Below are 12,516 nucleotides of genomic sequence, written 5' to 3'. Positions count from 1 at the left end.
TTGACTACTGGAGCTGGAGGGGGGAGGGGGAAACTGTTCCCCTTGCTTCAGCTTTGCTGCCTTTGTGCCTACTCCTGACACCTGAGGACCAAAGATCACTTCTGTTTAGAGCCTGCCAGAGGCTTCTCACTGCCTCGAACATAAAATCCAAACCTGCAACCATGACCTGTTAACCTCATCTAGTCCCCTGGTCTCCTCACCTACTGGAGCCCCACCGGACTTTGTGCTCCTGAAACATTGTGACCTTAGTCCCACCCTAGACCTTGTTTCTTGCAACTGCTTGTCCCTGGAGCACTCTCCCCTTGAGACCCTCACACAGATGGTTTCTCCTACTTGTTCAGGTGCCTCCCACCCAAAAGATCAGTACCCACCTGTACCCACCTACTGATCTGTAGCACATCACCCAACATCATTTCCTTCGGGGCACTTAGTAAATCTCACGTAATCAATTTGTGTCTGTCTTCCCTTCCTAAAGTCTTTTAAGTTCCTTAAGAACCGGATCGTCTTGGGATGCCTAGGTGGCTCAGTCGGTTAAGCATCTGGCTCTTGGTTTCGGTTCGGGTCATGATCTCATGGTTTTGTGAGTTCAAGCCCCACATCAGGTTCTGTGCTGGCAGCGCAGACTCTGCTTGGGATTCTCTGTCTCCCTCTCTCTCTGCCCCTCCCCTACTCCTGCTCTCTCTATAAATAAAAAACCTTAAACATGAAAAAAAAATCATCTTATCGGTCTTTTTCAGCAATGTATTGCCTACACTCCAGTGGTTAAAAACCTAAATTAAAAATATGAACACTTACGTTTCTGGGCAAATCATTAAGCCATTCTATACTGCAGATTTTTACCTGTGGACAGAAGAAAATTCTGTCCTACCAGAACTGTGATGCAACAGAAAGTTGGAAGGTATTGCGAAACACATTTTAGAAAAAGCGGAATATCCTATTTCACCAGTATCTCCCATTCCTCCAGTCATAAGAATTCCTAGTTAGACATGTATCTCAGGTCCACAAATGGCCACTAACACTGCCCAGCCCACAAGCGATAATATAAACACAAGAAATGGACCACACAAACCTCTCACCTCTGTATGTCGGGCAAGAAAACACCAGCAGTAGAGAAATGGCAAGAGTTTTCACGTTAACTGTCAACATACATAGGACTACAACATTCACTAGGAGGAGGGCGGTATCGCTCTGCAGTTAAGTGCAGGGCCAGGCCTAATGTCACTACTCATCAACGTGTGACCCTAAAGCAAAGTTACTTCATCTCCTTGAGCCTGAATTTCCTCACTGAGAAGTGGAGCTAATGTCTGTCTATACCATGGGGTACCCCAAAGGATCCAGTGACGGGGCCTGTAACCAGTTAGGACAGCAGTTGGGAGCATAGGAAATAATCCATAGAGGGTGGCTGTCGTTATCAGAAACATCCATAACTCAGTTCCTCACTGTTGACCAAAACACTTTAATTTACAACTTTCAGGTACGATGTGAAGTCCTCAATCGCTTGAAACTTTTTGCCTGACTCCTGCAGGGAAACAAAAGTAGAAAGCTTTAAGTACTTTTATTTTCAATAATTCAAATCCATAACTTTTATTCAATTATTCAAGCATTCACTGAGCACCAATCATGAGAGTAGTCTTATAGAGTACCTTCTCAAAGGGTTTACAGTCTCATCTTTAAAATAAAATGTTAATGACTGTGTGAGAATACTGGGAAATCTGTAAGAAGAGGAGGTTTGTGCTGGCAGTCACGTTACCAAAGGGAAGGAGGGTCCTGCTAACGGGGACCCCTGATTTACGCACGGTAAATCCAGAGACACAAAACAAGCTGTGAGACAGTTTAACCACCTGCCCTTGGGGGACATTTTTTTCCTCTCCCTCTCCTCCCCACATACCCTAAAACTGCTGTAATTTTCATGTCAATAAGTTACTTTTTTTTCCTTAAAAAAATTGTTTTTAATGTTTATTTTTCAGAGCAAGACAGACAGGGTGCAAGCAGGGGAGGGGCAGAGAGAGGGAGACACAGAATCTAAAGCAGGTTGCAAGCTCTCAGCTGTTAGCACAGAGCCCGACGCAAGGCTCAAACTCACATGAGATCATGACCTGAGCCAAAGCCGGGCACTTAACCAACTGAGCCACCCAGGTGCCCCTCAATAAGCTACTTCTAATTAAAATTATAATAGCAATACTAATAGTATGATGGAATGGGAACATTTTTCATTTAATGCTTCCTAGCATTTAAAATAATTCCTGAAAATAAATAAAACAATTTCCAAGGCCTTTTGAGTGCTGGCAATTATTAATGCAATGATTGATTTAAAAAACATGTTACATGAGAATGTCTTAACCCCTGAAGGTTCTAGGAGTAGAACCTTCCTTTCAAACTAAGAAAAACTCTGATTCCTAATTTGGAAAAATGAAAGGACCATAACCTTTTACTGTTTGGGATTAATCTCCACACAATTCCATATCATAACACTTCTCATAAGCTGGAACTTTCTATACTTAAACACTCAGAGTAGAACATGGTATTTCTGCAACTACAAACATAACTGCAAGCTCCGTACCTGCCTTATCCACCACTATAATCCCCCTGTGGAGTTGATACTTTAGAAAAGTCTTTGATCAATAAATAGGGGCGCCTGGGTGACTCAGGCAGTTAAGCGTTCAACTCATGTTCGGCTCAGGTCATGATCTCACATTCATGAGACGGAACCCTACAATGGGCTCCGTGCTGAGGGCAGAGCCTGCTTGGGATTCTCTCTCCCGTTCTCTGCCTCTCCTGCACTCTCTCTCAAACACTAAAAAAAAAAAAAAAAAAAAAAGATGGCTAAATGGGACCCTAAATCATAACATGACTCAGGAAAAGAGAATTTTTTTAAAACAAATATTGAAAAGGAAGAGGAGACAGCAAATATGAAAATACTAAAGGCAGAAGTCAGACACAATACAGTTAATTGCCCATCATGATTTTAGAAAGACCATCATAAAGTCAAAACATTTTTATCGACACAAGGCAAACAAGTTTCCAAAGGAATGTGGGGCATACCCACTTGTAAAGAGTTCAATCGACACTTTCAGTCTTCATCATCAGGGAGGATACCTAGTTCTTCATCTGTCCACTGGGAAGGATCTGGATATGGAAAGTGACCCTGGGGACAACCGTTCAAAAAAAGGTAAAGAATCTACATATATTCCATACGGTGAATTAAATCCAAAAGAAAAAAAATTTAAGGCTGTCCTATACACAGACCCTGACATGCCACAGGAACAAATTCTACTACTTTACTATTTGCTCATCCGACTGTTCTTCAACCTGTTCAATATGAGCTGTGGCCTGAACTTCAAAGCCTACCCGTTTTGGAGCCACCAGCCCGAGCCAGCATTTCAGTATGCATCCATGATGGACGGTTGGGAGAAGGTACCCCACATCTCGACAATGCGTTAAAGCCCTGGTAAAATATAACGTCTCCAAGTGTCCTGTCAATCCTGCCGGGAGATCTGGAAGCCTCAGGTGGGCTCATTCATCTTCAGTCCTGACTCAGGGCATTTCTGGTGGCATCATCGTCTCAGGCCAAGCAGCCACATACAGGCCTGACAGCGGACCTACAGCAAGCTAGGGGTGTCCACGTGCTGCCAATTCAGATACCAAACAACTCCCTACAGGGGGACAAGAGCACAGAGTTCTAAGGGAAATGGGACATGAATCAACCCGATGCATCAAAGATTTGTGTATGAAGATTTTTTTCCTATCTAGATCAACGAGCACAGATTTCAACGGCGGAAAGGTTTAATTTCCTGGAGAACAGAGTCCGTGCAAAGGTGATAAAAACTCAGTTGAGGCTAGTAACATGTTAGAATGTTACCAGCAGCTAACTTCTCAAGACAAATTAGCCCACATCTCTCCCACCCTGATCTGGCTGCCCTGGGCCCCTGCACAGACTAGATGACATTGAGCATTTAAAGCAACTGAAGTCTGAAACTTAACCCACCAAGGAACCCCTGGTTCAGAAGGTAAAAGAATTAGTTTCTAGTCTTCCTTCCGAATATGACAACCTAACAGAAACCGTAAGAGATGGATTACCAACCTGTACACCTGTGGGTAGAAAAGGTCAGAGATCATGTATTTCATTTGTTAATAGGATTCTGCATGTCCCCAAGGACAACATGGTAAAGGGATATATCCAGACAGTAAAACGGTCTACAGACAGGAAATGAAAAAGCTAAGCTATTGATATATTAGTAATAACAACCTAATTAATTATAATACTCTATTAATATATTAGAATTATTGTCCTGCACTTACCAGCACAGCATCCGAGTCATGCCAAAAAACGCCAGAGAATCCAGAACCACATGGTCCCACTGAAGAACTCAGCCTGGACCACCTGGGACTTGGTCAGCTGGGGAAACTGCCTATACCGAGGCTCGATATGCACCCCGCCACCGGCACTATGACACAAAACAAAATGTTACGCCGCTTGGTGCCTCTTCAAAGTATGAAATCATCCAAAATTTTAAAGTTAAATCTAGAAACTGAATCTAACATTTGTTTTTTTTGTTTTTTTTTTTAAGTTTTATTTATTTTGCAGAGAGAGAGAAAGCACACAAGCAGGGACAAGCAGACAGACAGAGAGAGACACAGAATCCAAAGCAGGCTCCAGGCTCCGAGCTGTCAGTACAGAGCCCGACGCGGAGCCTGACCCCACGAACCGTGAGATCATTACCTGAGCCAGACACTTAACCGACTGAGCCACCCAGGTGCCCCTAAATCTAACATTTCTCATCTCCTCCATGAAACACAGGATGACAGACCTCCATAGTCCCTTGAAACTCATTTTTCATAAGCCTGCTTTTAAACTTGTTTGGCAGCAAAAAACTGGCCTGCACTGATGAGATTATTATTTTCCTTTAGTGAATATTCATGTATTTTATAGCAGAAATATGAACGTGTTGATAATGGGATACCGGCCTCAAGTTTTAGTCCAGGGACGTGAACCTGCAGCAGTAAGTCACTTAGCTGATCCAGAAAAACAAATGGGCAAATTAATTTTGTTCTGTTTAGCCATCTATTTCAAAGGCAAATAATGTCCTCTGCTCTATTACAGTCTTTATTAAAAGACCACTATATGGGAATGACGACTCAGCAAATCCTTTTTTTTTTTCTTCTCAGTTTATTTATTTTTTTTAGTAATCTTGACACCCAATGTGAGGCCGGAACTCATGATCCTAAAAAAAATTTTTAATACATAAAAGCAAATGTTTACTTTAAAAAAATAAATAATAAGCTAATACTTCTGAACAGAGCAAAGAGCCTCAAAACAGTAAGTCCAAACAACTTTTTCTGGTTTTTGTTTTCATTTCAATATTGATAAACTGGGGGACACAATCCCTAAGGGCTGCAGTCTTTTTATTCAGTTAGATTTTAATTATTATAGGTGGACTCTAACGTAATATAATTTGTACTGAATGGTGTTATTGTCAAGATCTATTTAGCAGCTATACATATTCTATGATACAGAAGTTTAAAGAGAATTTCTATATAAAATGTACAGTGTTCACAAATTTCATTTCAGGTAAGACTCAGTTTGTAAAACAATGTTCTCTTCTGTGCAGCATAGAAATGAATAACTGTACCAAAACTGCACTAACATTTCTTCAAACTGTGCTGTAGATTTGAGAACATCACTAGATCTATGGTTCCTTATACATTCTTACCCACCACCCTTATTATCCTCTCCTACTCTTTTAACATTTTTTTAATGTTCATTTATGTTTTTGAAAGGGAGGGAAGGGGCAGAGAGAGTGACACAGAAGCTGAAGCAGGCTCCAGGCTGTCAGCAAAGAGCCCAACTGCGAGCTTCAAATTCACAAACCTTGAGATCACGACCTGAGCTGAAGTCGGACGCTTAACTGACTGAGCCACCCAGGTGCCCCTATCCTCTCCCTTTAATTGTTAAAGGTTATTAATAATCATCATTTATTGTTTACCCTGTGCCAAACACCAAAGTAAGCATTTTATATGCATTATCATTTATGTTCATAACCCTATAGACAGAGCCTATGGTTACTAATATTCACAAATGAAAACACTGGGGGATTATTTGGTGGCAAAGCCCAAGCTCTTAAATACTGCCTACGAACAACATTAATAATTTTCTCATTTTATGAATCAAAGACACAGTTCTTAATTAGAATTCCCATCAGCATGATACCACACTGAAGAGATAAAGTTTCATTTTTATGTAAATATTTACCCAGTATATTACACATCTATTTGGAAGGCTCTACATAAAATATTAATGGATGGTGTAAGAGGTGATTCCTATTTTTGCATATGTATTTAAATTTTTATTAACTTTTTTTTTTTTAAGTTTATTTTATTTATTTTGAGAGAAAGCGAGAGCATGAGCAGGGTAGGGGCAGAGGGAGAGAGAGAATCCCAAGTGGATAGCGTGGGGTTCTATCTCCCATAACGTGATCATGACCTGAACTGAAACCTAGGGTCTGATGCTTAACTGGCTGACCACTCAGGCACCCCTTAAGTTTTGGTTTAAATTCCAGTTAGTTAACATACAGAGTAATATTAGTTTCAGACGTATAATATAGAAATTCAACACTGCCATGCAACATCCAGTGCTCATCACAAGTGCCCTCCTCAATCCCCACCACCTAGGTCACCCATCCCCCCACCCACCTCCTGTCTGGTAACCATCAGTCTGTTCTCTAGGGTTAAGAGTCTGTTCCTTGGTTGCCTCTTTTTCCCTGCCTTCACTCCTTTGTTTTTCTTAAATTCCACATATGAATGAAATAATATGGTCTTTTTCTATGCCTGAATTCACTTAGCATTACACTCTGGATCCACCCACGTTGTGGCAAATGGCAAGATTTCATTTTTTTATGGCTGAATAATATTGATTTTTTGTTTGTTTTCAAATAGTGACCACATATTACTTTTAAAAGGCACCCCCAAGGGGCGCCTGGGTGGCTCAGTCGGTTGGGCGGCTGACTTCGGCTCAGGGCATGATCTCACAGTTTGTGGGTTTGAGCCCCATGTCAGGCTCTGTGTTGACAGCTCAGAGCCTGGAGTCTGCCTCGGATTCTGTGTCTCCCCCATCTCTCTGTTCCTCCCCTGCCTGTTCTGTCTCCAAAAAATAAATAAACGTTAAAAAAAATAAAAAATAAAAGGCTCCCTCAAGCATCATTGCTTTACGACCTGAAGAATATATCACACTGTTTCTGTAATGCCATCATGTGCCAATTTTATTTAACAGTATTTATTCAGGACCTATCTATGCATATAAATACTTCATTTTACAAACAAACTATGGGGATGAGAATTCAATATATTGTAACAACAGGCTTCCTCTTTGATACGTTTTAGATACAAGGGCCAATCAGTTAAATTCATTAAAATAATATTTGAGAATTACAGTTCAAACTCACTACCAGGAACTCTCCACATTTCATTACTGCCACAGTGACCTGTTGTTTTAACTATGACTTGACATAAGTGGGTCGTTGGGGCGCCTGGCTGGCTCAGTTGGTAGAGCACGCAGCTCTGGATCTCAGGGTCATGAATTTGAGTCCCACACTGGATGGAGAGAGCATTTAAAAAAAAAAAAAAGAGGGGCACATGGGTGGTTCAGGTCATGATCCCACGGTTCATGGATTTGAGCCCCATGTCCGGCTTTGTGCTGACAGCTTGCTCAGAGCCTGGAACCTACTTCGGATTCTGTCTCCCTCTCTCTCTGCCTTTCCCCTGCTCACGTTCTCTCTCTCCTTCAAAATAAACAAACATTTTTTTTTTTTTTTTTTTTTTTTTAAAGACAGGCACCTATGTAGCTCAGTGGGTTAAGCATGCAACTCCTGACTTCAGCTCAGGTCACGAACTCGAGGTTAGTTGAGATCGAGCCCCTTATCGGGTTCTGCCCTGACAGTGCAGAGTCGGCTTGGGATTCTCTCTCCCTCTCTACCCCTCCCTTGCTCATGCTCTCTCTCTCAAAATAAGTAAATAAACAGTAAAAAGAAAGAAACAAACTTCCAAGGCCAAACAGCTAGACTGTGGCAGAGGTGAGATTTGAATTGAGGCAGTTTGAGGCCACAATCCTGCTTTTAACCACTACCTACCCTGCCTCTTGGAAAAATGTAGATGATGATCTAAGGGGCCTGGAACATCACCTGTAAAAATCGGGCGTTCTACTTTCTGTCCTGCTCGTACTGAATCTCTGCACTACCAATTCATTTTTGGCAGATGTGCCCTCCCTTGGCATCCCAGCACTATGATCTCCAGTTGAATTTTTGGGCTACCTCACGGGTGACTCCTCTATTGCTCATTCTCTTAATTCTGGTGTTGCGAGAGTGAACCCTAACCCGAACTATGGGATTCGGAGATAATGTGTCAATCGATTCTGCCAAAGGGAACATTCTCATAGGGAATGTTGATAATGGAGGAGGCTATGCATGAGAACAGGGGCCTTATGGGAAAATCTCTGTACCTACCACTCAATTCTGCTGTGAACCCAAAACAGTTCTAAAAAATAAGATTTCTTTTTTTTTTTTTTTATTCCTATATTGCCCAAGCATCCACTTTTGGCTCTCCTCTCACCCTTCGGCACTCTCCCTGGGTGATCGCCTCCACAACCTTAAGAGAATTCATCCTCCACCCTGAAGCCAGAGTAACTATTCAGAATGGAATTAAAATCTGGTTATGTGACATCTAATTAAAACCTCGCTGGGATCGCTATCGCCTCCGTTAGAAATCCTCCAGCCGGGCATGCGGACATTCCCTCCCTACGTCCCAAGGTCTCCCGAGGCACTTCGGACACTCCTTGCCTCGCACTTGACGCTTCAAAACACACCGTACAGGTTGTTTCCTCTGCCAGAACGCCCTCGCCTCCCCCAACTCCTGCTCTCGCTTCCAGATCAGCTCCAGCTTGCCTCCACGTTCAACTGAATTTCCCAAAGGCAGGCTCCCCTGGGGCAGGAGCGGCCTCCCGCACAGTGGAAAACCTGCCAAGCAAACAGTGCCCCGGCGCCCCCTGCCCCCCGGTCTCCCTGGCCCCCACGTCACGGACCGGGACTCCAAGTCCCAGCGTGCCTCGGGGCGGAGATCGCTGGAGAGACCCGGTCGGCCCAGGTACCCGGCGTCAAGGTGAGGGCGTCCCGAAGACGGGCGCTTTCCGTTAGAAGCAGGCGGGGCCCCTCTCCCAGCCAACACTCACTGACGGACTCCAGTGCCTCCAGCCGCCCCGGAGCCGCGGCCTTTGAACAAGTGGTTTCCAACCCGAAAGAAAGGCGCCAACCGCTTCAGAGCCGACATGCCAGCGCGCGTCCGGATCGCCGTTCCCAGGCCGCACCGCCTCTTACGTCACTTCCCCCCGGAGCCCCGGCCCGTTACGTCATGACGTCGCCCCGCCCGTCTCCCAGAAGGTGGCGTTTGCCGGGGGAAAGGCTTTAGGAGGCTCCCGGCTTCAGGCTCAGCTTTAGGAGACCCTCTTTGCGCGCTTGTGCTGGGAAACCAACACTGAGTCTGCTCACTCGCTCCTCTCTGACTGCTCATCTACACGGTGTTTTCCCACCTCCATCCGCTCCTCTGCCTGTTCTTCCCTAGTTAACTGCCTTCTGGACCCCCCCCCTTAAGGCTGCTAGACCCTTTCTGAAGCAGAGGACCTGCCCAAAGCGAGTCCTTTGTGCTCTCCTCTCCTGCAAGAGGCTCACAACAGTTTTCTTTAAAGTCTTCGTTTTTTTATTGTTCTGCCACCTGATTACCAATCAGCAGCCAGTGGTGCGCAAATACCAGTACATGGACTGGTGGCATCAGAATCACCTAAGGAGCCCGATCCCAGATACTCTTCAGTCTGGAGCAAGGCCAAGGAATCTGCATGTTAGCGTGCCCTCCACTTTATGCAGTGCTCTAATTCCCTGATCCTGAGCCAAGCCCTAGATTCTTGACTTTTGTCTCCTAATATTGCCTCCTATTAAATCCTGGATGGACTCTAAGCTCCTCTAGACACCCACACCACCATCTCCCCTCAACCCTCCCAGAAATTCTTACAGTCTTTACTTACCGGTTATGGTCTTCCTAAAAAGTTGCAAGTTTGATTAACTGATTTATTTTTTTAAGTTTACTTATTTGAGAGAGAGTGTGCTCACATGGCGAGCGGGGCGGGGAAGAGAGGGAGAGACAGAATCCCTAGCAAGCTCCATGCTGTCAGGGCAGGGCCCAGCTGGGGCTTGATCTCCCCAACCTGAGATCGTGACCTGAGCCAAAGTGAAGAGTCCATTGCTTAACCGACTGAGCCACCCAGGCACCCCCCACAAGGTTAACTTATAGACTTAGCCTGCCAGCCTCACACCTTGGAGATTTCTATTTGAAATGCATCGTTTGCTAAGCCCTGAAGACTTCACTCTCAGAGTCACAAGCATGAAGAGGATACTTACGGAGAGAAATGCAGACCTAAATTTAGGGATTTCAGTGCACTGAATATAACTGACATCCTTCCTGTGCCAAGATCTGGGTCTCCATGTGCCCTGTAACAGGAAACCTGTCTCCCTGAAGTTACACTCACATAAAGCTTGGGATTACTGAGTTGCCTTGTGACCTTCTGAGCAGCCTATTAATTTAACCCCTGGCCCTGTAGAACTCTCTCCCCTGTTGTCCTGCCCTCCCAACTTGTAAGCTGGTGTATAGAGGAGAGAATCCACTATTTTCTGGATGAAAGTTGACTTTCCAGTTGATACACAAGAGCATGGCTTCCTCTGAGCCACTTACCCTTTCTAGTGACATGTATGACCACTAAGATATGAAGTTCATGAACTGGGAAGACAGAGCTTTCCATTCTTCCTTGGGAGCTCATTGCCCAAGCTACACAACTTCCCTGATCCCAGCAAAGAATGAATTTGTGATTGCAAGGCCAAGGGGCGGGGCAGGGGGGGGGAGGTAGAGCACAGCTTAAACAAAAAAGAGCCAAAAGATCTGGAGTTCAAATAGAGTTAATAGGGTCAAAGCGAGTTAATAGCTCTATTAGCTCTATTAAAGTTGAGTCACTTTACTTCTCTGAGTATCAGTGGCCCCATCTGAGTGCGAGTCTTCTAGAGTACCTAGCCCACCACATGTACTCAGGAAATGTTTATTCTTTGTTATTCTTTCCTTTCCTCCTAGCAAAAGCTATTCAGGGGAATTAAAATTCATCCACTCTTCCCATCTTTTTTGCTGAATCACTAAACAAGTTTTAACTTCAATGCTTGCTTGTAATATTAAATAATTATAATAATGCTTGTAATAAAAATATTGTTTTATAGACCATTTGTAGGACCCTTAGCTTTAATGCCTTGCATTACAAATTCTGATTTTACTATGAAGTTTATGGTCCCAATCAGTAAAATATTTTGACTATGTAGCAGTGATGCCTATTTGTTTTCTAGACACGCTTTAAGAATTCCAAAGGGGCTGGGTGCCTGGGTGGCTCTGTCAGTTAGGGACAGACCCTAACTGACCTAACATACAGCATCTAACCCCAAATCAAGAACCTATTCCTTGGCTGGGAATAGAAAACAAAGCAAGGAAGCAAGGAAGGGAGAGAAAAAACAAAACAAACTTTTGTTCACACAACTTCATGTATCATTTCATTTCCTACGTTTAAAGGCTTGATCTCCCTTTCCCTAGAAGTCTTAGAAAGAAGAAAGGAACCCATCTGTCCAGCGGTTTTAGTAACACAGAAATGAATCTTATTCTTTCTACTTTAGAAGGGATTGAGTTGTGGTCGCTCTTCAGGGGACAGCCACCATGCTGCCCCTTTATCCACTTACACCCAAGGAAGTAGCCTTTTCTCGGTAAGAAGACGACTTTAGAAATCAGATTTAGCATTTTTTAAGATGCTGAATTTAAAAATCAGCCAATTACCTACATTAAAGCACATCTGTTGCCCATTTTTCTCCCCTGAGACAGCCTGTGTTCATTTTCGGCTGCTGCTATAATGGCTCCTGAGGAACTGAGGCCCTCAGTCCAACAGCCCACGAGGAACTGAAGTGTGCCAACAGCCACGTGAATGAGCCTGGCATCGCACCCACCCCTGTGGAGCCTCAAGATGCCTGCAGCCCGGGCAAAACCCTGAGCAGGGGACCTGGCTAGACTACACCCAGATTTCTGACCTGCAGACACTGTGAGGTACTAAGTTTTGTTGTTCTTCAGCCACTAAGTTTGGGGTAGTTTGTATGCCATGTTAGATAACTAACACATGCCACCAATAGTTTGATTAAATCCATCGGCTTTAAGGCAAAGCTCAGTACTGCTGAGACAGGCTCAGGGCGGCACCCACCCTGCACTTGGACCCTCTCTCACCTCACAGCGTAGGTGTACGTGCACTTGACACAAGGGCTCTGTGCTGGCTGGAGTGCCCATGAGGAAGCTGAACAGTGCCACTACTCACCCCAGCTATCTGGAGCCATCCCAACCCCTCACTGCCTGACTAGAGTGCCCTCCCCTCAAGACTTGATAAGTAAAGGGGTGCCTGGGCGGCTC

General features: G+C 44.2%; 1 protein-coding gene across 1 annotated transcript; it reads right to left on the bottom strand.

Annotated features, from left to right (window-relative positions):
• Positions 1-1,436: 1,436 nt before the first annotated feature.
• On the bottom strand, positions 1,437-9,374 carry NDUFB2 (NADH:ubiquinone oxidoreductase subunit B2). Its single transcript, XM_043589719.1, is given in 5 exon segments — positions 1,437-1,519; positions 3,043-3,145; positions 4,300-4,326; positions 4,328-4,445; positions 9,218-9,374. Coding segments are annotated over 4 exon segments (318 nt in total). The 5' UTR covers positions 9,316-9,374; the 3' UTR covers positions 1,437-1,519; positions 3,043-3,070.
• Between the last annotated feature and the right edge of the window lie 3,142 nt (positions 9,375-12,516).

This window comes from Prionailurus bengalensis, chromosome A2 (assembly GCF_016509475.1).
Source record: "Prionailurus bengalensis isolate Pbe53 chromosome A2, Fcat_Pben_1.1_paternal_pri, whole genome shotgun sequence".
Classification (NCBI taxonomy): Eukaryota; Metazoa; Chordata; class Mammalia; order Carnivora; family Felidae; genus Prionailurus; species Prionailurus bengalensis.
This window is presented reverse-complemented; position numbering and strand designations above follow the sequence as displayed.